General features: G+C 35.6%; 1 protein-coding gene across 50 annotated transcripts in view; it reads left to right on the top strand.

Moving 5' to 3' along the window:
* LOC105486421 (ankyrin 2) overlaps positions 1–27,996 on the top strand; it is a 698,368-nt gene that overhangs the window by 551,190 nt on the left and 119,182 nt on the right. For 49 of the 50 annotated variants that reach the window (XM_071093129.1, XM_071093131.1, XM_071093141.1 and 46 more), the window contains 7 exons: positions 1,147–1,245; positions 2,771–2,869; positions 10,457–10,555; positions 16,080–16,277; positions 18,392–18,490; positions 18,655–18,753; positions 24,855–24,953. In XM_071093129.1, the coding sequence (XP_070949230.1) occupies positions 1,147–1,245; positions 2,771–2,869; positions 10,457–10,555; positions 16,080–16,277; positions 18,392–18,490; positions 18,655–18,753; positions 24,855–24,953 (792 nt within the window). The remainder of the gene's footprint in view (positions 1–1,146; positions 1,246–2,770; positions 2,870–10,456; positions 10,556–16,079; positions 16,278–18,391; positions 18,491–18,654; positions 18,754–24,854; positions 24,954–27,996) is intronic. The other variant, XM_071093133.1, reaches the window with a different exon arrangement.

The following is a 27,996-nucleotide window of genomic DNA, read 5'->3' as shown; positions in this document are numbered from 1 at the left end:
TAAGGTATCTGAATGCTTGATTAGGGTGTTTTTAAAACAAAGTCACCAAAGCCTATGTATCAACTCAATAGAAAAAAATGGTTGTAATTTTGAAAATATTTCTTAAAAACAATACAGTCAACAATTCACTTCAACTAAAAGAGAGTGATACCAAGTAACCCAAAATCTGCAGAATGTGATAGCAAATAACAGTTTCTATTTTTCCCATAATCTTTTGTTAAGTAGTGAAACTTATGGAGAGTAAGAAAAATTATCAGATCTTTGTGTACTTTAATAAGAAAAGAGTTAATATGCTTCTATTGTGAAAATGGCAACAATTTTCAACTAGATTTTCATCAGAAAAAGAAAGAAAAGGAAATATATTTTTTTCATTTGATATTTTCAGACTCAGAGAGTAAACAGTTCTGTAATGCCCATTGAGTTGATTTAACCTGGTTGGTTAAACTACATTTTATTGTATTGATAAAATCTGTTTGACATTCAAAATTGGAGTGAGCTGAACTTTTCTCTTCCTTTTTTATTCCTATTTATGCCAAGTATATTGTTTATTTTTTGTTTTTTAATTATTTCATCATGATAACATAATCTTGCTACACAGTTGTAAAAGTGTATAGGAATATCATGACAGTGTAAATGATGTGGAACAAATTCTATATCCTTTGTAAGAATTTTTCAACATACTTTCATGCTTCCAAAATTATAATGCCAACCAATACTGCTTTTTTAAAACAAAAGTAAAACAAAAACACTGGTTTTGAATCTTCTCTGAAACGATATTAACCAAATTCATTGATATGTTAATCCTATGGCTGAAACTTTATGTTGTTTAATCATATTCTGGTTTTCTTTAATATGCAAGACCAATTTAAGAAACATTGTTTTGTATAAACAACAAATCTCATAAATATTTAAGATAATTAAAAATATGCCATGAATATTATGCCAATAAATGTAGAATATTTATTTACTTTTTATATGTTTAGTTATGTACCACCTTATAACGTTAAGATTTAAGATCTTACTAAAGCATTTATTATTGCTTATATGTTAGGTAGACCATTACCATGTGACTTTCTTCACTAATACAATGGCTGCAACATAGTAAAGTGAAGCGCTATACTGACTATCATATCTTTGCTTTCATAGAGTGGTTTTACCCCTTTGCACATAGCTGCACATTATGGAAATGTCAACGTGGCAACTCTTCTTCTAAACCGGGGAGCTGCTGTGGACTTCACAGCCAGGGTATGGATTAAAATAGTTTCTCATTCTAGATAGCAGTAAATAAGTACCTTTAGAAAGTAAAAAGGAACACCAATGGCTGTCTTAAAGATTTTATTTCTTTTTCCTTACCTGGGTCTGTGCTGGAGATATTAGATTTTTCATTTTCTTTCTTTAAATCACAAGAAGTCATCTTGGCTTACGCAGAAAATAAGAATGTTGTAAATTCATGCACAAATCATTTCCAATAGTTAAAGAGGACATTAATTCTGACCAGTATGAACAGTTATATTTAATGATCATGCCGTGAATCCTGATAAGTCATGTCAATAAATAATTAAACTGTTAAAATGTTAACTATAAAATATATAAGTAGAATGTCTTATGATGACTGTGGGGCACACAATTTGATAGGGAATTGTTTTTAATGAATTGAGAATTTGTTCCCATGAAGTCTTACTAAAATACATAAAAGGTGTCACATTGTTACATGTTTCATGGTATGCTTTTATTAGAAAGAATTCACTTACATAATAGTGGTATACATCAGTATACTTAATATACAGTTAATGCAGAATATGAATATTCAAAAATTACAGCACAAAAAAAATCAGGTACATATCCTTGCCATAATGATGACAAGTGATAGCCAATAAAATAAATAAATATAATTTGTATGTGTAATGTTTTTGTACTAAGAAGTCATGTGCAGTGAAACTATGTTCTGTTATTTTCAAGCTGTTTTTCTTACTGAATTATTCTGAAGGAGATGTTTGTTTGTTGTTGTTGCTGTTTAGAGACAGGGTCTGGATCTGTTGCCCAGGGTGTAGTGCAGGGGCACGATCATGGCTCACTGAAGCCCTGAATTCGTGGGCTCAAGCAATCCTCCTGACTCAGCCTCCTGAGTAGCTAGGACTATAGGCACACACTACCATGCCTGGCCAATTTTTAAAAATTTTTTGTGGTGATGAGCTCTTACTATGTAGCCCAGGCTGGTCTTGAACTCCTGGCTTCAAGGAATCCTCCCACCTCAACTTCCCAAAGTGCTGGAATTACAGGCATGAGCCACCATGCCCAACTTGAAAGAAATGTTTTTAAGAATCATTTTTATATTGAATATTAATAAAAATATTTGTATTCTATTTTTAAGCAGCATAAAACTTAAGATTCCAGACTCTTTAAGTGCATGGATGTTATAGAAAGAAAGACTTTACACTAGGGCCCTATCTTAGGTAGATTTTAAATTTTTGTTCATATTACACTAAAGTGGTCCCTTTGTCTCTTGACTGTAACTTGTACATTCTATACATATTTTGTAGTTATTGACTAACTTAGTTATGCAGTTTCATTCCGTTTTTCATTCTCTAACTATATTGTTTTGTGGTTTGTGTGATTTTTGTTCCTTAAAAATCAAAGACATAGAAAGAGTAGAAATTGTGGATCAAATTACCACATAGGTCACAACCTCCTTTGTGGCCTTTAACACAAAGGCATCGCCATCATGCCCTGTCATACCCAACAGCTCTTGTTTGGTCTTTCTGTGGTATAGAATGGAATCACTCCTCTGCATGTGGCTTCCAAAAGGGGAAATACAAACATGGTGAAACTCTTACTGGATCGAGGCGGTCAGATCGATGCCAAAACTAGGGTGAGTGTCTCTGTTCTTTCAATTTTCTACTATTATTATTTCTTTCAATCCTCATAGAAGGCACCTCGAGACACCAGGTCATTAACATAGGCAATGTGTTTTCAAGGAAATTGCTTTACTGGAATTGATTTAAATCTCATACAACATTTAAAGGGTTCATACCATAAAGTGAAATTAATATTTGCTCATAAGTGCCCAGAGAAGCGAAATGTTGGTCCCTCAATGAGATAGTTTTGAAGTTTTTGCTTAGTGATTTTCTGGGACCAAAGATCAAAGATTAGGTTTACACAACTCTCTTTTGGGTAGTTATAAGTATCAAGAACCCGAACTAATTACCATACACTGAGATTGAGAATGTGGCTTTTACACAAAATATTTTAGTACATGTTTACAATCTTTGGCTTCTAAGTATTCAATTCCTAATTCTTTTTTCTTAAGCGGCTATGCTATCCTGACCTGAGCAGGGGATTTGCTATTATGGAGAAAAGCATACAGTTAGTATACTGTACCTTTATTTATGTCATTTTGGTAGAAGTGCTATCCTTAATTTGTTTTGAACTTAGGTAAAATATCATTTCAAGTTTGCAATACACTCTAAATAGATAACATGATAGACAGTAGAGTGCAGTTGTTAAAAGTACAGAATGAAGGCAAACTACCTGATTTCAAATCCTAGTTTTACTATTAATAAGTTGTATTATATTGGCAGTTTACTTACCTTCTCTGAACTTAGGCTAATAACAACACACCTACTTCATAAAGTTGTGTGAGAATGAACTCTTAGCTATATTTACCGTTTTTGAAAAGGCAGAGTAAGTTACCTAGCTCTTCATAATATTTGATAATATTACTGACGTTATACAATATGTAGTTACTTGCTTTAACATGTAAGGAGTATTTCAGTATTAATTATCTGGAGTAGATTTGTTAATCATAGACTTCGGCAAAACTTCAAATGTGCCTATAATACAAAAATGTTAATATGTAGTATAAAAAAATCTATGTTAATATGTGGTATAAAAAGCCTATGAAAGATGATAAATAGAATATGTCCCATAGTATTGAACTTCACTTTGTTTAATGCTGAGACTTCATGTTTTCATAGTGCCAGCAGTAAGGATCAAATCTAGTTTCCTTGCAAATCTGGGGGCAACTCTTAAACACTTTTGTTAATTAAACACTTTTGTTTAATAAACTTCATCATCTGTAAGCTTCCAGAATCTATACCAGTCCCAGACTATAAATTATGATTTTTAATGACCTCAGGAAACCTTGCTTTTTAAATCTCACTTCTCTAAAGCTTTTGGTCCAGAGTGGCTACGTCACAACACGTGGGAGTTCTGACGAGGTTTGCGTTCTGTCAAATCTTTGCTGTGGTGTCCAGTGTCTTTGCATCAGAGTTTTATGTGGTTTCTCCTTTTTGCTTAGTAGGCATGCCTTTTTCCCTTAGCATACTGTGAGTATACAGAATTTGGAACAGTATGAGTTACGTTGCATGGTTTGCTTACTTGTTCTTTATATTTAAAGGAATGAGCTTTCGCACATTACTACATTACTAACATAATTCCTAACATTACCAATGCATTACATTACAAGCATACTTTACTAACATAATTTCTTCCTATATACTGCCTTTATGAGATTACCACTGGAAAGAAAGCATTTTGGGAATGCAAAAAATTTTTATCTTGGCCAATGTCTTGGGGATGCACATTGCTTTTATTAATGCTTTTTGGAGTATTCACTCATTATTGAGATAGTTGATTTTGTTCTTATTAATCAACAATATTTACTTAATAAAAGTACTCTAATATGTGGGGCTTACATATATTTGGGTATACAATTAAAAATTCTAACTCCAAATAGGCAGTGTATCTTCATAAAAATAGTACTAAGAAATGAAATTAAATGAATTCTTATACTAGTTCTGTCATAGTGCAGCCTTTAGATACAGCAAATAAATTAAATTTCATTCAAGGATTTAAAAAGAATAAAATAGGTTTTCTAATTGTATACATTGTATAAACATTCCATTCATTTATTCCTTAAACAAATAACTATTGAGTTCCTACTTGGTGTTGTGAACCCTGAAGATACAACAGTTAACAAGACAGAGTAGGTTTCTAGACTCACAGAGATGCAAGTCAACAGTTCAAGGAATTAAGTTAGCAGTCTTCTTGTAAAAGTTTAATAATAGGTTCTTTAAATACAAAACAAAACAAAACAAAACAAAAACTTTGATTTGTAGCATTGCCTTTGCTAGTTTCCATGGTATAAATACTTCTACAGTGGTCAGTTTAGAGCTAGCAACATGGTATCACTAAATGTAGAATTGGGAAGAGGTGTGCAAAAAGTAGCTCTCCTTATTTCATATGAACTGGTTCCAGCACACCCCAGGATTAGCTACAATATTGAATGGTTGCACTGAACTTTATTATTATTATTATTATTATACTTTAGGTTCTAGGGTGCATATGCAGAACATACAGGTTTGTTACATAGGTATTCATGTGCCATGGTGGTTTGCTGCACCCATCAACCCGTCATCTACAATAGGTATTTTTCCTAATGCTATCCCTCTCCTACCCCCATCCCCCAACAGCCCCCGGTGTGTGATGTTCCCCTCCCTGTGTCCATGTGTTCTCATTGTTCAACTCCCACTTATGATCGAGAACATGTGGTGTTTGGTTTTCGGTTCTTGTGTTAGTTTGCTGGGAATGATGGTTTCCAGCTTCATCCATGTCCCTGCAAAGGACATGAACTCATCCTTTTTTTATGGCTGAATAGTATTCCATGGTGTATATGTGCCACATTTTTCTTTATCCAGTCTATCATTGCTGGGCATTTGACTTGGTTCCAAGTTTTTGCTATTGTGAATAGGGTTGCACTGAAATTTTTTAGCACTAAACTTTCCCCCCATAAGTTGAAATACGTCTTCATCTGTAAGTAGGAGGATTTTAAAAGTATTGCTGGGTTCTTTTCATTCTGGCTACAGCTAACAGACCTATATCTCTCTTATCAGAGGCAAAATCAAGTAGGAGGTAAATACTGAAATCAAGGACTGTGTGCTGGAACTGGGAGGCCAATTCTGGAACTATAATATTTGATTACCAAAATAAATGAATATGTTTTGCTTTTTCTTTTGCCTTTTGAAAAGTATTTAAAAATGGAAAAAATATTTGTATTAGTTAGTTCTCATGCTGCTATGAAGAACTGCCCGAGACTGGGTAATTCATTAAGGAAAGAAATTTAATTGACTCACAGTTCTGCAGGACCGGGGAGGCCTCAGGAAACTTACAATCATGGTGGAAGCTGAAACAAACACATCCTTCTTCACATGGTGGCAGGAGAGAGAAATAAGTGCCCAGTGAAGGGGGCAGCCCCTTATAAAACCATCAGTTCTCATGAGAACTAACTCACTGTCACAAGAATAGCATGAGGGCAACCATCCCATTATTCAATTACCTCCCATTGGGTCCCTCCTATCACACATAGGGATTATGGGAAATAGAATTCAAGATGAGAGGTGGTGACGCCTAAATCAAAGCATTGATAAACTATATCAATGTTTAATTTGGTTTTGACTATATTTTTAGATAATATAAGAAAACTTCTATATATGGTTTTTTTTTTTTTTTTTGAGACGGAGTTTTCTCTCTTGTTGCCCGGGCTGGAATGCAGTGGTGCAATCTCGGCCCATCGCAACCCCCACCTCCCTGGTTCAAGCAATTATCCTACCTCAGCCTCCCGAGTAGCTGGGATTACAGGCATTTGCCTGGTTAATTTTGTATTTTTAATAGAGACAGGATTTCTCCATGTTGGTCAGGCTGGTCTCGAACTCTGACCTTAGGTGATCTGCCCGCCTTGGCCTCCCAAAGTGCTGGGATTACAGGTATGAGCCACCGCGCCTGGCTGGAATGTTTTTAAAGTATTATGTTTTCTTTTATTTTTGTTTTTGTTTCTTTTTGTCATTGACATCTCAATTTCCCCCAGCATTTAAATTAACCACAAATGTTCTGAATTTAGTATATTCTGTCAAGGATCTTACCTTGGTCTTCTCATTATTTTTCTCATTCATAAGATTTTTATTATCTAGAGAATAGCAAGATCTATAGAGGCTTTCAGATAATTAAAAAACAAATATTACCCACAGTTACTTCTTGGCTCTCACCACCATTTTGGCAATCATTGAGACATTTTCCATATTGTTGGCATTCTCATCATTGACTACTATCTAATGTGAAACTCTAAGACATTTGCACCAGAGCCTTTTGCTGGTATCTGAAAGACCTCATTTCAATGTGAAAATATAAATTTTATAGCTAGTTAAAATGAAATTATAAATTTAGGCTTTATTAAGGCATTATTTTTTGTTGTTGTTTTTAAGCTTCTTTATTATTTAAATGTGGTGATACCCCATATAAGGATTATGTTTAAAATATTAAAAAACATATTTCAATACAAACAATAAAAAGTGTACAAAAACATTAAAGGATGATGAACAAAAAATATATAGGGAAAAGGAAACACCCTTCTTACTTGTTATTAGGTGTAATAATTAAAGCAATAACAATAATGGCTGTCAATTGTCATATAAATGTGTTGTTCTAGGCACCCTGCTAAGTACTCTACAAATATCATCTTATTTTATCTTCCTAACAACTTATAAAGTATGTATTATTTTATTGTTGAGAATATATGGAGGTCTTCATTTGAGAAATGAGACTACCAAAGGGAAAAATGCATTTCAGCAGAATTATGTAACTTGACCTAGGACACACAGCTTGGTAATCAGCAGAGCCTACCCATGTGAATACACAAACTTTAGGACACATTGTTGAAACAATGACCTAAGCAGAAAGGGGGGGAAATATGAAAAGATAAAGAAACTACATAAGTGGCATCCCTCCAGTGTTGATTGATCTACCTTTATCAAAATTATTCACATCATGGTGGATAGTACATCAGTGTGATGAATTGATTCTAGAGAAAAAAAAAAACAACAGAGAAAACACAAGGGGTCTCTGGAAGGGGAAAAACCCATAACCTGCAACTACAAAGTTAAGAATTTAAGTAAAAGGGTTTTAGAATACAAAAGCTTGAAAGTAATTTTTTGGGGGCATTAACTTGATAATGTGCTTTGTAGAAAATATTCAATATCTAATCAAATTGAGCCTGTTGGGTAACTTGAATTTGATGTCATCATTCACACATCTTATAAGGACAGACACCTTGCATCATTAAATGTAGGATTTAGAACTAATTTAATCCTCATTTTTCCTTGATGTTCTTGTGGGTATATTAAATGTGCTCCATAAAGCTCCTGTTGTTACTCTGAGAGTATTTGAGAGGTTTCAACATGATTATACAAAGACTATTTCATGTAATTTGCAGAAAGCAATATGCTGCCTTTTCTAAAAAAGATGTAAGGTGGCATTCCCTCCTTCATCTTTCAAACAAGGCTTGCAAGTTAAATAGGGTGAGAAACATCATCTCCACTCTATGTATCAGGAAGCTGAGCTTAGAGAGATTCACCCATGGTGGCCGATTTGAGATTCGCTGCAGGGTTCCACAGTTCCGAAGTCCACACAGTGAACTGTTACATATGATGCCTCTATTCACCATGTGGGATTTCTCAAACCCTAGGTCTCCACAAAGCTTCACCAAGAATACATTTGAGAAACTATGCTATATCTAATTGTTAGGTAAGTTATGTAGCAACTAATGCTCTGTAGTTCCACCACAGGGTGCTTTTTTCAGGATACAAAAGTGTAATCATTGTCATCACTTTGCCGGAACAACTCTTTTAGGTTCCTATCTGGCAAATTTTACAATAATGTAGCATTTCACCTACAGTAGTTAAATACTTTTTAAAATTTTTTCTGAGAAGGCAGTCTTTTCATGCTAATTCTTAGGTACCCAAAACTGCAAAATCTGTTTTGGTCATTCAATATCTTCATACTAGCTAAATGGATTTCACAAAGCAAAGAATCATTATCAGTCAAGATTCTAGCCATAAACAGAGGCCCAAATTTGATCATTTGATTAGAGATTATTGAAGGGTCTATTTATAATATTGTGTAGTCTGTAGGAAAGGGACAAGGGATGGTGTAGAATCCCAGGGACTAGTAATAGCGGTACTCAATACCAATGCTAGACCTAAAAAGTGAGAAGTACAGGAGGCCCCCAGAACTTCAAAGGAGAGAATTGTGTGGAAAGGCTGCTTTGGCAGGAAGGTCAACTTTGGTAAAGACACACAGCCAAATTTGGGAGGTCTCTCGAAGTACCTTTCATGTCTTGCTGCATTGGCCAAACCCAGTTGGAAGCCAGAGGACAAGACAGCTCGCTGATGCCCCCTGGAACGGCCAGTGTGTTGGGACACAGAGCAGAGCAGAGAAGGGTAGAGCTGGGTCTGGAGGGACAAACAGAAGACATCTTGCACAGAAATCCCAGCGTCGAGTCAGAAAGAATGTTGCAATTCAGAGGAATTATTTTTATTTGGAGTAAAGCATAACCTGGAGAGATGGTCCTGAAAGTAGAGACACAAACAAGAGGCCATTCGAGTTCTGGATAAATTAGAAACTGCTGAAATCCTCTTAACTGCTCATCATCCATTCTCTATGATTTACCCACCTTTTCCACCTCTGTCCTTGGGACAATCTTTTTTTTTTCCTTCAGCCTCAAATCACCAGTAAATTTACATACTCAGTATTTCATTTTCTCTCTCGCTTCTTGCCCACCGTTAATTACATTTTGCCTCACATTTCCCACCCGCTCTGCTTTTTGGCCATGCCACCCTAAAGAGAAATAAAATATAAAAGACAGAAGGCGTTGGGGATTGCTCTGGAATCAGAGGCTATCCCAGAAGTGTTAAGATCAGAAAGTTTTATAAATAAGATAGCATACAGTTCTGCCATGTTTTATTTGATTAAGTTAGAGTTCTATTTATTAATAATAAAGCTCATCTTTGGGAAGCAATTATGTGATTTCCAAAATGTTGAAATATATGTGTGAAAATCTTTAAAATAGTCTAAAAAATGACCTTTCACTTTTACAAGCATTAGGGAGCATTTTAGGAGAACTTATGTAAGTGGTGACAATTCAAAAGAGAACATATATGAAAAAATTACACTAAGAAAAATTTTTAGGTAAAAGTATATTAGAACAAACAAAATGAAAACAGTATAACCTAATATAATCCCTATTTTCGGTTCCAGTGAGTAGGGTTTTAAAGTTCAACGAATGCCACATACTGTGCTTTTCCATCTTCTTGATTACGCAAACACATGACCAGAAGCCAATTTCATTGCATTGACCCTCCGTCCACACAGGGGATCTCTCTTGCTTTCTCCCTGTCTCTGTTTTGTCGTTTCCTTTCTCTCTCTTGTTCACTGTCAAGATGTCTTTCTGACTTGTTTTCTCTGTCACTCATCTTCTTTCTGGTCATTTAACAAATTGCAGTTCTATTACAGATTTATTGAGTGATCAGGATTGAGTTTAGGAACTCCCTCTTTATGGTTGCAATAGATGAAATTTGGATTTTTTTTTAAAGTGAACTTGGGCCTAATTCTTCAATTCTTTTGGCAGGATGGGTTGACACCACTTCACTGTGCTGCACGAAGTGGGCATGACCAAGTGGTGGAACTTCTGTTGGAACGGGGTGCTCCCTTGCTGGCAAGGACTAAGGTGAGTCATTATGAGTAAGATGGGATCCTAAGGAATCTTTAAGTCACTTGATATATTATCTCTATTCTTTTTTAAATCGAAGCATCAGCCAAGCATTTTCTAGTTCTTTAATAATTGTGTGCTAGGAATAGGAACATGTATCAAACCACTTAAAAATATTAAAATAAACAGATATATGCATTAAGATGTATTGAATGTGTACCTTCAAGTTTTTTCTATATTTTTATCTGTTATTCTTACTGCAGATGGAATTCTGAATACATCTGTATTTTAAATATAAATGAGAATATCTCTTAGATTCTGAGTCTAGATTTTTATAATCCTCTCAGATGACTATGAAATATATATAAAATTATCTTTTAAAGCAGCACAATTAGCAACACAAGATGAATCTTTTTGCTCATCCATTCTTTATCTCTTAGGTAATACTAATAAAAAATAATTACTCAACAGTGCTATTGATTGATTATGTTGAAGATTAGTAGAGGTGATTTGGAAAGCACAAGTTGCAATAGGCCACCTACAAAGAACTATTAAACAAGCATATTTTCTTTATGACATACTACATCTAGCACTTTTTATTCTCATTTTATCAATATGCTCAAATGTGGGAGAAGCACTATTCCATATACATGAACGCCACACTGTGAGTTGGTTTGCTGAAGATTTTTCAATATCAAATGTATTTTAAGTGCTTTTATTATTGTATAGTTCTCTGTTATCCAACCCTACATTGGGTTATCAGAAAATATTTTGAGACACGAATTGAAGATATTCATGCAGAACTGATTAATGTGATATGCAGCAACCTTGGATCCTTAAATACAACACAAATTTAGACAAAGAGCACTTCTTATATTTTCTCCCTATTCCATTCCACCTCATACCCCCCACCACAGAGTTGGTATCAACTAATGCTATTACTAGGGTAAGCTGAAGAAACTAAGGCAATTGACACAAACAAATATTTTTCAATTTATATATAATTGAAATCATTTGAAACAAAACTAGCCCATATGTTTAAGACATGTGTAGAATGAACTCAGTTTGTAAAGATGTGCCCACATGCCATAAAAGAGTGGCTTCAAATCAGTAATATATGAAGAAGAGAAATAATTATCGCATTATTTTTATTCTCACACCTATACTGTGAATGTTGTATAGATCTGTCTTTAAAATGCAGCAATTTGGGCTGGGTAATGCAGAGACAATTATGGAAAGTTTTGATAAAGAAACATTGAAATTTAAATGGAAATAACAAAATTTCAGACCAATCATGTTACAACCAATACAAAAACCAATATCAAGTTGAAAATAGGCAGATAGGCTTTACAAACCATAAAATAATCTTATCTGCAAAGTTTGCTTGTAATTGTCATATCACTGATGAAGATGGTGGGTTACCTAGATGGAATTTTTTAATGTCCTTCCTGTATAATCAAGTATCATTCAGATGTAAGGATCCTGCATAAAGTGTCTCTGAGTGTACAATTATATTCATGTATTTATGCATCCAAGTATTATATAATACTGAGTAGATACAATTTGCCAGGCAAGTGTTCTGGTCACTAAGGCACCATCAAGATGAATAATACACAATCTATAGCTGCAAGAAGCTCAGAATTTAGCGGGCATGAAAGAAAAAAAAAGATAATTATAAAAAAATAGAGATATGTATAGGGTAAAAAACACAGAGAAGATGAATTAATCAGGTTAGAGTGAGGGGATACTGCTCTCCTGGGAATGGCATAGGTGCTTAATGCTAGACTATTCTTCCTCCCCTTCTGTATTAGTCCATTTCACGCTACTGCTAAAGACATACTTGAGACTAGGCAATTTACAAAGAAGTTTAATGGACTCACAATTCCACTTGGGGAGGAACTCACAATCATGAGGCTGGGAGGCTTCACAACCATGGCGGAAGGTGAAAGGCACATCTCACATGGTGGCAGACAAGAGAAGAAAATGAGAACCAAGTGAAAGGGCTTTCCCCTTATAAAACCATCAGATCTTGTGAGACTTCTTCACTACCACGAGAATAGTATGGGGGAAACCTCCCCCATGATTCAATTGTCTCCCACTGGGTCCCTCTCACAACACAAGGGAATTATGGGAGCTACAATTCAAGATGACATTTGGGTGGGGACACAGCCAAACCATATTACCTTCCATAAAAACTCCTAGGTTTAAATCACCCATTCTTTCTTCTGAAGCAACTATCTAAGTGTCACCCCACTCATTCCTTGTCAATTCTAGCTCTCAGCAAACTGTGACTCCTCACCACAACCCCTTCTTATTCTTGGTGACTTGACTGATTTTGATTAGAGCAGTGGATAATTCTTTAAGTTGGCCTCTCAGTTTGGTAACTGTAAACCTTCTACAATTTCTGTGTCTAACTTCCCTCTTGCCAGCCCCTCCTGTGTTTCAGCTCACTCTCTTCAGAACCCCAATTCCGAAATTCTTTTATTCTGCTGGGACTTTCAGTCATAGTTTCACTCTTCCTCATTCACATCATGCCCTTACCTCTGCCAGGCACAAATTTCATAGTCATTTATGCTACGCTCTTACATATTCATACTACCTACATTTCACTCAATTAAATTCAACTCATATTCATGCAACCAAATGTGGCTACAGGAAACGCCCAGCCACACTAACTGTGCTCACTTTACATTCATGATTGCTAACCTCAAGTGCGCTGGTAATGCTGCCTGACAATCACGCTCTGTTTTTTAAGTCTATTCACTGTCAATCCCTGCTATCTGACCATTCTATATTTTCTTCAGAATTCTTAGACTTCTTTCCTTGTCTTCATTTCCCACAACACTGAGAGAATTGAAGCAATTGGAAGATAATTTCCAAACACTCTCACCTCCATATCTATCCAGTGACATGACTTGGAACCCATGTAGTCTACGTTCTCTCCTGTTACTATCATATGGTGTGATTGCTTGGTTCTGTCTTCTCAAAACACTTTCTTTATTTGCCTTCTGGGACATTACATTCTTCTGACTTTCCTTCTGTTTTCCTAGCTGCCACTTCTCAGTCTCCTTTACTAGTTCCTCCTCATCTCTCAGGTCTCTGAACGTTAGAACCTCCAGAGCTCAGTCTTTGTATCTTTTCTCTATTGGCACTCACTTACTATGAAATCTCATGCAGTTCTATCTTTAAATAGTACCTGTATGCTGGTGCCACGAGTGTGTATCTTCAGAATTCCATATGTAGATGTCAGCTCACCATTGCCACTTGGATGTCTCCTGGGCATCTCAAATTTAGTAAGCTCAAAATTACCCACCCCTCAACCTAATCTTCCTGTTAGCTTTCTTATCTCAACAAATGGCCGTCTCATTTTTTCAGTTTCTCAGGTCTCAGGCCAAATACCTCATGCCATGTTGGACTCTTCATTTTCTCATTTTCCACATTCTGTCACCAAACACTGTCACCTCTTCCTTCAAAATGTGTCACTAAGTCAGCAGCTTGCCAGCAATCTCATTACCAACACTCTGTTCCAAGTCACCATCAACCCTACCTGGAGGACTGTAAGAGGTCCCTAATTGACTTCCCTTCTTTTGTGTTTTGTCCATGTAGTCTATTCTCAGCACAGCAGCAAGAGTAATGTTGCCCTAAACCTTCCAACAGCACCCCATGTCTCTCTGAGTAAAAGTCACTTACCTCTTTGAATTCCTCCCCTTATCCATCCTCCTCTTTCACTCGCCTTAAACCACATTCTTCTCCTTAGTGATTATTGATATCAATCATGCCAGTTATAATCCCAATGCAATATGTTTGCAGTTGCCTTTTCTCAGTCTCAAGTGTTTTTCCCCCAAGTCAACAAAACTAGCTCTCTTACTTCCTTCATATCAAAACTCACCTTCTCAGTGAGGCCATTTCTGGACATCCTAACAAAATTGCACTCATGTACACAAACTCCCTAGGCCATTCTGTGTTTTTGTTTTCTCCTTTCCATTGATGGCCATCCAACATACTATATACTTTAATTCTTATTATTTTGAAATTGTATGTCTGGCTCCCACACTAGAATGTAACCTTGTTGAAGACAGGGGTTTCCTGTCTGTTGTGTTCCCTGCTGTATCCACAGTACTTGAGCAGGGCTTGAGTAGGTGCTAAGTAAATATGTGTAAAATGAACAAAAGATTAGATTATAAATATTTTGTTTTCCATATAAATAACTTTCAAATAGGTAAAACAGCATCAATGAATGGCAATTTTTCAAAAAAATCATGCAACAATCTAGTCCAAACTTCATCAAGGCTTGAATTTCTTCTACACTTTGCCCTTGACAGTTATCTTCCCCTCAATGCATAAATGGCTTCTCATCAACCTGTTCCTCTTTTTCTAAACTTATTTAATGAATTTCTAAATATGAAAGCATAATTATGAATGAAGATTATTTCAAAATATATGAATAATTTGTTAGTCACATATACTTTACCACAATTAAGAATTAATGGTTTTTTTTTTTTTTTGGTCCCTCACTGTTGAAATCACCTTCCTTGTTGAGAATATTGGGCAGGGGGCCTTTTCTGGTAACTTATCCAGATACAGTTTCTGCTTTGTTGAATGTAATTACTGCCAAACTGGATACCTGGCCAACAATCCTTTTTCTAGTGGTCATATTTGCATTGGTTATTAAGAAAAGACAATAGTCCCATCTCTTTAATAGGCAAATTGTTTTTTAAAATTTAGTTTTTTCCTAAGTTTACATACTGTTTCCTGAAAGTTTATTTATTTAGCTTTAAAGAAATGAGAGTCTTACTGAGTCTGATAAACAGTGCTTTACGCTGCTTTCTTGTGTTCCTGCTGTTGACGTTATTCTAGAATTAAGACTAAAGCTGTTTTGGTCCATATTAATGAAGACAAATTTAGATTACCCTCAAATGTAAAAGTTGTGAGGTCATTGGCACATGGCCCACATTTGTCTCACACTCTTCTAGCTCTTACCGGCCTGTTTTCTCCAAGTCCAATTCAAGTCTCCTGATACTATAGGAAAAAGGGATCGTAAAATTTCAGAGCAACATGGATCTAAAAGATGATCAAAGTTTCCATACCTCCCTGACGTCTTGTAAATGAACTTGCTTCTCATTCACCCACTTCCCTCTGTATTTATAAGAAATGCAGGCAGAGAGATTAAATGAATGCAGACTGCTATGCATGGAGTTGGATATCAAGTTAAGCATTAGCTCTTATTTATTTTTCTGTATTTAATATTGTCCTAATAACTGTAAAATCAGGCTAAATTGCCACTAAATTGCCACACATACCATTCATGACAGACATACTAATTTGCATTTTTGTCTATGGTAGTATAAGTATGAAATTAAATGTTCTCTTAGTGCCCATCTCTGCCAAATATAGTCTGCTGTATATTCTGATGTCAAATGGAAATTATTTTTTCCCCTGCCACTAACTGTGTTAGAAATCAAGAATCAACTTTGCTATATTTTGGAACCTGAAAATAATGAAAAAAAAAATTGACATTATTTTGTTTTCTCTTAATGTGCAGAATGGGCTGTCTCCACTACACATGGCTGCCCAGGGAGACCACGTGGAATGTGTGAAGCACCTGTTACAGCACAAGGCTCCTGTTGATGATGTCACCCTAGACTACCTGACAGCCCTCCACGTTGCTGCGCACTGTGGCCACTACCGCGTAACCAAACTCCTTTTGGACAAGAGAGCCAATCCGAATGCCAGAGCCCTGGTAAACTTGGCCCAGTCCACATTAACTGAATACAGATTGAGACAAACAAACCCACATTCATTGACCAACGTGCATACACCAGCAATGCATGGTTACAGATATGTAGTTAATGCTGGTAAATCTGTCACCCTTCACAATCGGCCTGTCTACTTCATACCTTTATAGTTTGCTAGCAAATGCTGGTGAGCAAAGATGTATTTAAGAGAACACCAGTGTAACATTTCTGAAACTAGTGAGTTGCAAACAGATAGATATGAAACCTTTGGAGTGATAAGCAGTTTTAAATGGAAAATAGAAGTTGAAAAATAGAAAATTACAAAATAAATTCTAGATACCTCTAGATAAAGTTAGGACACGAGGGTGAAAAGTTGAATTTATTAATCTCTTTTTGGAAAAAAATTAATGGTGAATATATTTGACTATGTAAGAGGGTATAAAATGTAAGCCTATGAAGAGTTCACTTGAAAATTTTCCTTGTTGACTTGATTACTCAACCATAGGCTAATAGAAACATTATGCCTGGTGTGTTATTGCTTCAGGGAGCATTTTATATACACCATTTCAGGAATTGCTGGAGAGAAAACTGCAAGAGGCTGTCCCTAGAGCAATTTTATGTCTCCCCAGTTTTAATATTGAATAAATCTTTCTTGCTTCACTTATTTTCTAACAAGAATCATTGGAAGTATTAGACATGTACTAATTTATGCCTCTTTTTTCCTAATTCTCAAACTAAAAGTAAATCCTTTTTTCTATGTGTTTACATGGTTTGTGTCTGTGAAAATTGGTCTTCAGACAATCGATATTTAAGCTGAGAGACCTTCATTAGAATCATCAAATATTAAATATGATTTTTATGAGAATTTCTCCATTGGAATCAATTTATGGATAATTCCATGGGAATTGAATATATTTTCCAGATTATATGTAATTATGTGAAAACATTCATTTTCTCTAGGGAGTCAAAAACATTAATTTTTTAATTGGATAGTGGTCAATAAGCTTATAAAATATCACAGCCTGTTAATTGCAAATATTTTAAGTGCTGCGTGTGCATGTGGCTATTTACATCTGGCATGTTGTATAGCTCATAAACAGGGGAAATGACTTAACCGATTAATTATGTTTGTCACTCTATTGTGAAAAATAAGAAGTCATCAGCTTAAGTAAGACCATATGCTTTCCTGAAAACTGCTAGTGTGTAAAAACATTGACTGATGATTGGTCCATGTTGGGACATGCAAAAATGTTAGCTGTCAGAATAGAAGTAACAAAGGAACACTGTTGAAATAAAAAAAATATAATACACGATGAGTAAGCATGGGGCCATTTAACAATTTTACTTGATGTGCCCCAATTCCTGGGCATTAGCCTAGTTCGCCAAGTTAGCAAGTACCTGACAGGCTTCTTCCCCACGTTTCTTTACTCCTAGAGCTACCTCATTGCATTTATCCCAGAAATTCTCCATACATTTCTTGAAAATATCCAGGAACTTAACAGTCATTTCTTTATGCAATAAAAGTTATCTGATAGGCATATATGTTGTAAAAATGATGTAAAAATATAGCTTCTATATGTAAAACTGATCAACATAATGATTTCTGCTGACTTGAAATACACCCTTTATAAAGAAAGTGGTAGCAAAGTTGAAATATTTCTTAGAAAGGCAGCATATTCTTAGATTTTTTAAGTAGATGAATAATTCTTATGCTCTGAGAAATGACCCTTCAGAAGAATATATGCTTATCTTCAATTCATCTTCAAGTCATTTACAAACCAGGACAATCAATATACCTTAAAACATCTTAGAACTTCTAAAATATAATTGCTTGTCTATTTGTCTTTCTTTAAAGGGAAGGACCATGTATTTATCTTCACTTTTGTTTTCTCTATAAACACACAAACAGAATTATGTACAGGCCCACCACACATAAGTGAAGTTCAGTGTCTACAGGAACACATCACCATTTTTCTTTCCAAATTCCAACACCTACAGGGAATGAAGAAATGGTAACATTATGTGATGACGTAATATTATTGCCTGCAATGTGCCAGCATGGAGTTGTGTGAGAATTGTTTCTGCATGTTTTCAACTAACTTGATTGTCTTTTGCACAGAATGGTTTTACTCCACTGCACATTGCCTGCAAGAAAAACCGCATCAAAGTCATGGAACTGCTGGTGAAATATGGGGCTTCAATCCAAGCTATAACAGAGGTAGAAAAATGTTTTAGCTAGTCACAAAGCATTCCTTCTCTTACTCCTTCCTCCCTTTCCTTTTTCTCATCTTCTGTCCTCTTCACTCAAGTTTTATTTATCTGAAGAAGCCCCAAAGCCCCACCGGTGCAGAGGAGTAAAACTGCTGTTGCTTTGTTTCGCAGTCTGGCCTCACACCAATACATGTGGCTGCCTTCATGGGCCACTTGAACATTGTCCTCCTTCTGCTGCAGAACGGAGCCTCTCCAGATGTCACTAACATTGTGAGTATGGCTTGGGTCAGAATAACCCCAGGGAGGAAGAGTGAGAGGAACAGAGACTGTGGGTGTGTGTACGTGTGTTTGTGTGTACGTCATCAAAGTAAGCCACCAGGCTTTGAGAAGGGCCCTTGTAATAACATATTTTTGAAATAATCGCCAGAACTTCACTGAAAAGAACCTGGATAGGGTAGGAGGTAAAATGGAAGCTATGAAGTGAGACAGCTTAAGATTCTGGGTGTAGGTGGATTGAACATGCCTCTTAAATGCATTTATTAAAACAAAATACATTTTAAAAGCTCCTCTGAAAGTGAATGGATAATTGGTTGGAATAGAATTTTCAGGGCTCAACCTAGTTGCTTGAGGGAATTGTATTCCAGGCAATTTTCACAAAAACATCAAATCAGTACCATAATTAATCTTAACAAAAGATTAACCAGAGATAGATCAATATCAGAGACTTTTACTTGGTATCAAACTCTTCCTTCTTCAGTTACATGGATTTCCCATTTTGTAACATTACATTGATTTTTACTTTTGATTTGATCTGATTTGCTAGAGTGGAGGCTTCTCTTAGCTGAAAGTTATACCATGTGTCCTGGAATGAATGTTGGTCTCCAGACCACTTTCATTCAGTCAACAAGTACTGGATGTCTCAGAATTTTTCTGTGTAATCTAAATTAGAATTTCCCCTTCTAATTTCTTTGTGTATCTCTCATTTTCTTGGATTTTTCCCCTTTAAACTTTGGTCATTGTATCATGACAAATCATTGAACGCAAATTTTCTCCTGAGCGAGAGAACTTCTTTGCACAAGGTGCAGGCAGGTATTTGAAGTTCAAGAAGGGCTAGTAGAGTATTGAGATTCACGTGTGCACCAGAAATAACTCTCTCAAAATAAATATTAGTGCTTATTATTAAAATGAGCTATGTTTTCAAAAGCAATTGATTGGCACTTGTTGCTAATTTTTTGCATCTCTTTCCATTTAAGTTGTGAAAGAGAATGTCCAATTTCATTTTTTATTTGTATTCCCTCTCATATTTCTTTTTTTCTGTGTTTCACACACCGTTTCCACAGTGAAGTTTCTGATGGCTAGGAAATCCACTGTGAGAGTTAATTTAATTGATTTTAAAAATTATTTAATACTCTCTCTTCATATTATTCAGTAATTGGAGCATAAAATCATTGAAGAATTTAAAGCCTATATTTATAAGTTTTCTTAATTATAGCTTATTGGTCCTAAGGTCATAATATTATATGCTAATCTTTATTTACTCCATTAGACATAAGAGTAATTTCACAATGTGCCAACGTAAGTTTAATTTCTAGTCACTTCTTGGAACTTTAAAAGTAATCATCATCCCCCCCTTTTTTTTTTGAGATGACTACCTTTTTTTTTCTTTTTTAAATTGAGACCTGAACAGACTTACATACAGGCCAGTAACATGAAAACAAAAAACAAACAACAAAAGAAAACAAACAAACAAACACCCTCTGTGTTCTTGCCCGCCTTTTCCTTGTTTTCTCCACCTTTTCTTATTTGCATTCCAATGCCTATGGGATTAGAGGAGCAATAGTGACATTATGTTACAATATGTTGTCACATTATTATGATAACATGTACAAGAATATTCTGTGGATTGCTTGATTGCAATCGCCTAAATTAACCTCTTTTAGGGGAGATTTTTACAAAATCTTCAAAGAATAATCCCTATAAAATGGTTGTGGAATTTGTGGCCACTCTTACTTTGCTTCTTCACTGAGCAATTCCAAATCTTCAGATGGTTATGGAGTTATAATATACTCCCTTCTATTAAAAAAAGTTATATAGGGTACATGTATATTTTCAAATAAAAATAAAATATTAATTGAAATAAGCAATTTTGACATGTTTTTCAGGTTGTTGAAGACTCTCAAATTTGACAATTGTTACATTAAACTTTAGCTTCCAACTGTTGGTTATTTAAAGTTCTTCATTTTATCTGTTCATTTGTCCATTATATTATCTTTCCATTCAGCTCCCTCAAAACAAATTCTTGAGGGGCATATGCCAATATAATTTCCGTGTTTTCTAGTTATGTTTTGTAAGATACATCCTTCAGGAAGCAGATACCTATTGATAGGGCTGCCCGGTAAATTATAGGACTCTCAGTTAAATTTAAATTTCAGATGAAAAATAAATTTTGTATATGACCCATGCAATAGTTGAGACATAGTAAAATAATTATTTGTTGTTTGTCTGGAATTAAAATTTAACTGGCTGTCCTATATTTTTAATTGCTAAATCTGGCAATCCTACATTTAGAGGAATTTAACTTTCTCTAACAGTGAGATGCCTGTGAAGTTGTGTTTTCTCAGAATATGAGGATATAGCTACTGGATCCAAAATTCTTTGCAAGTTGATGAAGAAACCGTGTGAACACTGACTGCCTGCTTGCTGTGTCAGAGTTGGTCACTTCCTGACCCTAAAATACCCCACCCTTGGAGCCTTTGTGTGTTGCCTGAAATCATGTTGCATTTTTGAATGCAATGCTGTTTGTTGTGCTTCGATGCTTTTCAACTTGATGCGCCCGAAGTGGAAGTCAATGTAGCCCTGTCAGCAGAGTCAGTTTTAACAACTGAGAAGAGTGGCATGAAATTTAATACCTGCTTTGGACATGAGCATACTCATTCTCTTGCTATTCTTGTTTTTGTCTGAGAATTCACTCCAAGTGTGAGGTGTACCAGTAACTCAATCACGTATAGACATTTTTTTTTTTAACTGAAAATCTCCTTTTCCAGAAGGTTTATTAATACACTTTGAAATCTAGAATGCGAACTGCCAATTACGACATATCCATAATCCAAAGTATTCATCAATAACTATAGGAATAGAAAACTTAAGCATTTTAACAACTATCAAGAAAGAATGCAAGGTCTTACAAAGTTTTATCTTCCTTCCCATAAGAAATCAGTGGACTAATGGTAAAGTTCACACATTATATTGTGCTTAAAAATTTTCCCCAATCCTTAAATTTCATTAGCTTGAGATAAGAAAGACAGGGCTATTAAATAAAATAGGGTGTCTGACAATCAAGAAATGGAAGTTATTTATTAAAACAATGTATCCTGACGTTCATTTTCTTATTTACTCTTATATATAAACAATGGTAATATTAAATCAAAAGACTACTAAGGGCAACTTACAGTAGAAGTCTATTATGCCAGAGGCATTAGATAAGAATTAAACAAGACCGTTATTATAAAGTGGAGAGACCATGTGTGTGTTTATACATAACCTTTGTTTGAATTTAAGCTTTAGTGCTTTAAATTAGATTCTATGTTTAACTGATCAACTTCAAGTGTGTAAAACCCATAAAAAATAACTTAAGTATAAAATAAAGTTTCAGAAATATTGGCCAGTATTGGAAACATTTCAGATTTTGAAAGCCTCTTATTGATAAAGCTTGGCTTAAAAAGTTAACACGAAGGCCAAGCGTGGTGGTGGATGCCTGTAATCCCAGCTACTTGGGAGGCTGAGGCAGGAGAATCACTTGAACCAAGGAGGCAGAGGTTGCAGTGAGCTGACATTGCACCACTGCACTCCAGCCTGGGGGACAGAGTGAGACTTTGTCTCTAAATAAATAAATAAATAATAAATATGAAAGTTTGTCATTAAGTAGGAATTCCTGGGACCTCTTTGACTTTTAACTTCTTATAAGGAAATTTATTATTATCTTAATTTCTACCAAAATTAGTAAAATTGCTAGCCTTTTATCAGACCTAGAAATAACATAAAGATTTGAGGAGTATTGTTTTTGTTTTTCTGAGACACAACCTTGCTCTGTCACCCAAGCTGGAGTACAGTGGGCAAGATCATGGCTCACTGCAGCCTCAACCTCCGAGGCACAGGCTATCCTCCTGCCTCAGCCTTCCGAGTAGCTAGGTCTACAGCCATGCACAACCATGCCTGACTAATTTATTTATTTATTTATTTAGAGAAGAGATCTTGCTATGTCTCCCACACTGGTCTTGAATGCTTGGCTTCAAGCAGTACTCCTGCCTTGACCTCCCAAAGTGCTGGGATTACAGGCTTGAGCCCCTGTACCTAGTCTTGTTTTGTTTTGTTTGAATACCATCAGCCCTCTGTATCAGCAGCTTCTGTATCTGTGGGTTCTAAATCCATGGATTTAATCAATCTTGGATTGAAAATATTTGAAAAAATAAAAATAAAAAATACAATAAAAAATAACAAAGTTTTAAAAAGTACCGTATAACAACTATATAGCATTTACATTTTGTTAGGTATTATAACTAATGCAGAGCTGAATTATACAGGATTATGTGCATAGGTTACATGCAAATACTACACCATTTTATATAAAGGACTTGAGCATCCACGTATTTTGGTATTGGTGGGGGAAGCAGGGGGCCTGGAACCAATCCCTCAACAATACAGAGGGACAACTGTAGTTAGAAGATCTTAGCCTCATCTATTTAGAGACAGGTTTTAAATGATAGAGAAAACAAGTTAGAAATCATGGTTGTCCAGGGAGGAAAAATCTTGCCATACATCTAAAATCCGAAGATAAATATTAGCATTCATTTTATAAAACAAAATGCTCCAGATACATTTACTTTACAAAAGTCTAAATCTGTCATCAGAAAATAAGCCCATTAGAGGATAAATGAGTCATCAACAAAGAAGAGAAAATTAGAGTAGATATCAAATTTAGTGCTTTCACAATCAAATCATTTGACATGAATTTCTCATAACTTCAAAAGAAATGGTCTCTAAAATACTGAGAAAAAATTAACTGTGAACTATGTGCCAAATTAAAGTTCACCTTAAAGTTTCTAGATTTAAGGGTTTGTTTTACAAGGAATCAGAATAATTCACTGGAGTTTGTCATTAGCACAACCAAATTTAAAATCAATTTAGTTTATTTGGAATAGTTTACTTTACTTGGTTGAAATTAGCCTTATTTTCTAGAACAGTTGTGGTAAATCAATCTGTAATAATTTTTATTTCAATATCTTAAAATTACTTGAGTGAATGAAACCATGCCTTCTTTAGAACTACATAGTTTTAAAATATGCTGATTTTTAAAGCCCTCTCTCTTAGAGACAGTAGAGTAGTAACCGGCTTCTTGAAGAGAAAATTCTCTTACACCCTCGTTCTTCATGCCACACCTAAAGCACCCTTTCCTGACAAGTGTGTCATATTTTGGTATAGAACAAAGATACTGGAGGCGTGATGCACGGCCTACCTCAACAGATGACACTGCTGACAGTCACTTTATTCATCTTTCAGTGGCTCTCTCAAATAACTGTCTATAATTAAATATGCTCATTAATCTTAAATAGGGGACCTCCTGGGCAAATCAGATTTCTTATCTGATCCGTTTTTGTCTAGTCTCATAACACAAAGAAAAATCAGATACAAAATAATAGTTTATTTCAGAAGTAAATTTTGAATCTTGAAAAGAAGTGATTTATTTATGGTACAGGTGGTGTTAATGTTTTGCAACGTGTTGATCTTCAGCATGTAGAGTTTCTCACTGAAATAGATTCAAGCTGTGATCACATAGTTAAGTGAGACAGTGACAGATTTTAGGTTTTTAGGGTAAAAGATAATTTCATCACCAAAATCAATTTAAAGGGATGCTTGGCTGATTGTGAAGTTAAACAACTCAGAGTATCCTGGATGTTCGGGTACATTTACTAGTTTGTCACGGACTTAAAAAAATAAAATAAACATTTGTTTTTCCTTATAAAGATGGGGAAGAAAAATACAAAAATTATCTGGGCGTGGTGGTGCACGCCTGTAGTCTCAGATACTCAGGAGGTTGAGGCAAGAGAATCGCTTGAACCCGGGAGATGGAGGTTGTGGTGAGCCGAGATGGTGCCATTGTGCTCCAACCTGAGCAACAAGAGTGAAACTTTGTCTCAAAAAAAAAAAAAAAAAAAAAGGAGAAGATACAAATCTATGTTTTCCAGACTATGCCTTTTCATAGGTTTCTTAAATCCTTGGATATATTGCTGAATTTCACAAAAGGGACAACTTTATTATTTACCATCCAGAGCAGTGGGTTAATTTATGATTTAACGATCTTTGTTCCCTGGCAGCGTGGGGAGACGGCACTACACATGGCAGCCCGAGCCGGGCAGGTGGAAGTGGTCCGATGCCTCCTGAGAAATGGTGCCCTTGTTGATGCCAGAGCCAGGGTAGGTGCTGGTGCCCTGAGGTTCTCTTCTATCTCAGCGCATGAGTTTCAACCTTAAGAGAGGGTGTTGCCCTTCAGTTCCTTGATTTGGAAATACCAGGGACTGTAAGTGAAAGGATCAATTCAATAGCAGTTTTCCAGGAAAAAAGAGAAACATTATATAAGCAATTACACGCAATGAAAAATGCACCCGGATTTCAGAAACACTAACATTTGAAAAAATGTACAACTTTCATCTAAGAAATACGGCATTGACTAATATTTTAATACTTTTTTTAACCTCGGAAAGCACTTTCTCATATCTCTTTATTTTCATGAATTTTAAAATGTAACCTATAGTATTTAGACATTATACATATTAAAATTTATTTATTACCACCTAAACCAATCACATTTCCACAGTTACCCCTCACTAGTTACATAAAAGCAAGTTATTCTCAAAGTTTTAATGTTTTCCCTTCATCTGTTTGACTTCCCTCCTTTTTATGATGTTTACTTTTCTTCCTACTCTGATTTTACAAATTTATACATTCTGTATTTCCACTACTCCAAAATAGAATTTGGGCATTGAAGATTGCTTGATCAGACTTGCCCTGTTTCTAATAGCTTCTAATTCCCTCACAAGTTGCTTTTTCCTTCTTTTTCTTTTTTAAAATCTTACTCCCCAATTTATTTTCTCATCTTCCTTTACATTGAATACACTGTCAAAATACTGTATCTTGTATTTCCTTTTCCATGTTGTTATTTAACTTTTGCATTGGCATCACTGAGATTCTTACATTAAACAATTTCCCTCCTTCTTCAATATTTGATACACCCAAGTTAGAACTCATTTCAGTTTGAGTCGTACCACTATAATACAGTGTTATATTAGAATGAAAGCATCTGGCTACGGTCATGTAAATTGTAAGTGATTTCAGGCAAGTCACTTCACTTCCAGGTCTTTTAAAAAAATTATTATTATACTTTAAGTTCTGGGATACATGTGCAGAATCAGGTTTGTTCCATGGGTATACATGTGCCATGGTGGTTTGCTGCACCCATCAACCCGTCATCTACATTAGGTATTTCTTCTAATGCTATTCCTCCCCTAGCCCCCCATCCGCTGATAGGCTCTGGTGTGTGATGTTTCCCTCCTTGTGGCCATGTGTTCTCATTGTTCAGCTGCCACTTATGAGTGAGAACATGCAGTGTTTGGTTTTCTATTCTTGTATTAGTTTGCTGAGAATGATGGTTTCCAGCTTCATCCATGTCCCTGCAAAGGACATGAACTCATTCTTTTTTTATGGCTGCATAGTATTCCATGATGTATATGTGCCACATTTTCTTTGCCCATCATTGATGGGCATTTGAGTTGGTTCCAAGTCTTTGCTATTGTGAATGGTGCTGCAATAAACATATGTGTACATGTGTCTTTATAGTAGAATGACTTATAATCCTTTACATATATACCAGTAATGGGATTGCTGGGTCAAATGGTATTTCTGTTTTTAGATCCTTGAGTAATTGCCACATTGTCTTCCACAATGGTTGAACTAATTTACACTCCCACAAACAGTGTAAAAGCTTTTCTATTTCTGCCGGGCGTGGTGGCTTATGCCTCTAATCCCAGCACTTGGGAGGCTGAGGTGGGCAGATCACCTGAGGTTGGGAGTTTGAGACCAGCCTGACCAACATGGAGAAACCCTGTCTCTACTAAAAATACAAAATTAGCTGGGCATGGTGGCATATGCCTGTAATCCCAGCTACTCGGGAGGCTGAGGCAGGAGAATCGCTTAAACCCAGGAGGTGGAGGTTGCAGTGAGCTAAGATCGTGCCATTGAACTCCAGCCTGGGCAACAAGAGTGAAGCTCCATCTCAAAAAAGAAAAAAAAAGAAAGAAAAAAAAAGCATTCCTATTTCTCCACGTCCTCTCCAGCATCTGTTGTTTCATGTTTTAAATGATCACCATTCTAACTGGTGTGAGATGGTATTTCATTGTAGTTTTATTTGCATTTCTCTAGTGGCCAGTGATGATGAGCTTTTTTTCATGTTTGTTGGCCACATAAATGTCTTCTTTTGAGAAGTGTCTGTTCATATCCTTTGCCCACTTTTCAATGGGATTGTTTGTTTTTTCTTGTAAATTTGTTTAAGTTCCTTGTAGATTCTGGATATTAGCCCTTTGTCAGATGGAGTGATTGCAAAAATTTTCTCCCTTTCTGTAGGTTGCCTGTTCACTCTGATGATAGATTATTTTGCTGTACAGAAGCTCTTTAGTTTAATTAGATCCCATTTGTCAGTTTTGGTTTTTGTTGCCCTGGCTTTTGGTGTTTTAGTCATGAAGTCTTTGCCCATGCCTATGTCCTGAATGGTAATTGCTTAGGTTTGCTTCTAGGGTTTTTATGGTTTTAGGTCTTACATTTAAGTCTTTAATCCATCTTGAGTTAATTTTTGTGTAAGGTGTAAGAGAGGGGTCCACTTTTAGTTTTCTGCATATGGCTAGCCAGTTTTTCCAACACCATTTATTAAATAGGGAATCCTTTCCCCATTGCTTGTTTTTGCGAGGTTTGTCAAAGATCAGATGGTTGTAGATGTGTGGTATTATTTTGAGGCCTCTGTTCTGTTCCATTGGTCTATATATCTGTTTTGGTACCAGTACCATGCTGTTTTGGTTACTGTAGCCTTGTAGTAGAATTTGAAGTCAGGTAGCGTGATGCCTCCAGCTTTGTTCTTTTTGCTTAGGATTGCCTTGGCCATTTGGGCTCTTTTTGGTTCCATGTGAAGTTTAAAGTAGTTTTTTTCTTATTCTGTGAAGAAAGTCAATGGTAGCTTGATGGGGATAGCATTAAATCTATAAATTTCTTTGGGCAGTATGGCCATTTTCATGGTATTAGTTCTTCTTATCCATGAGCATGGAATGTTTTTCTATTGGATTGTGTGTTCTCTTATTTCGTTGAGCAGTGGTTTGTAGTTCTCCTTGAAGAGGTCCTTCACATCCTTTGTAAGTTGTATTCCTAGGTATTTTATTCTCTTTGTAGCAATTGTGAATGAGAGTTCACTCATGA

Source organism: Macaca nemestrina, chromosome 3, assembly GCF_043159975.1.
Source record: "Macaca nemestrina isolate mMacNem1 chromosome 3, mMacNem.hap1, whole genome shotgun sequence".
Taxonomy (NCBI): domain Eukaryota; kingdom Metazoa; phylum Chordata; class Mammalia; order Primates; family Cercopithecidae; genus Macaca; species Macaca nemestrina.
The sequence above is the reverse complement of the archived record's forward strand: the minus strand, read 5'-3'. Positions and strand labels throughout refer to the sequence as shown.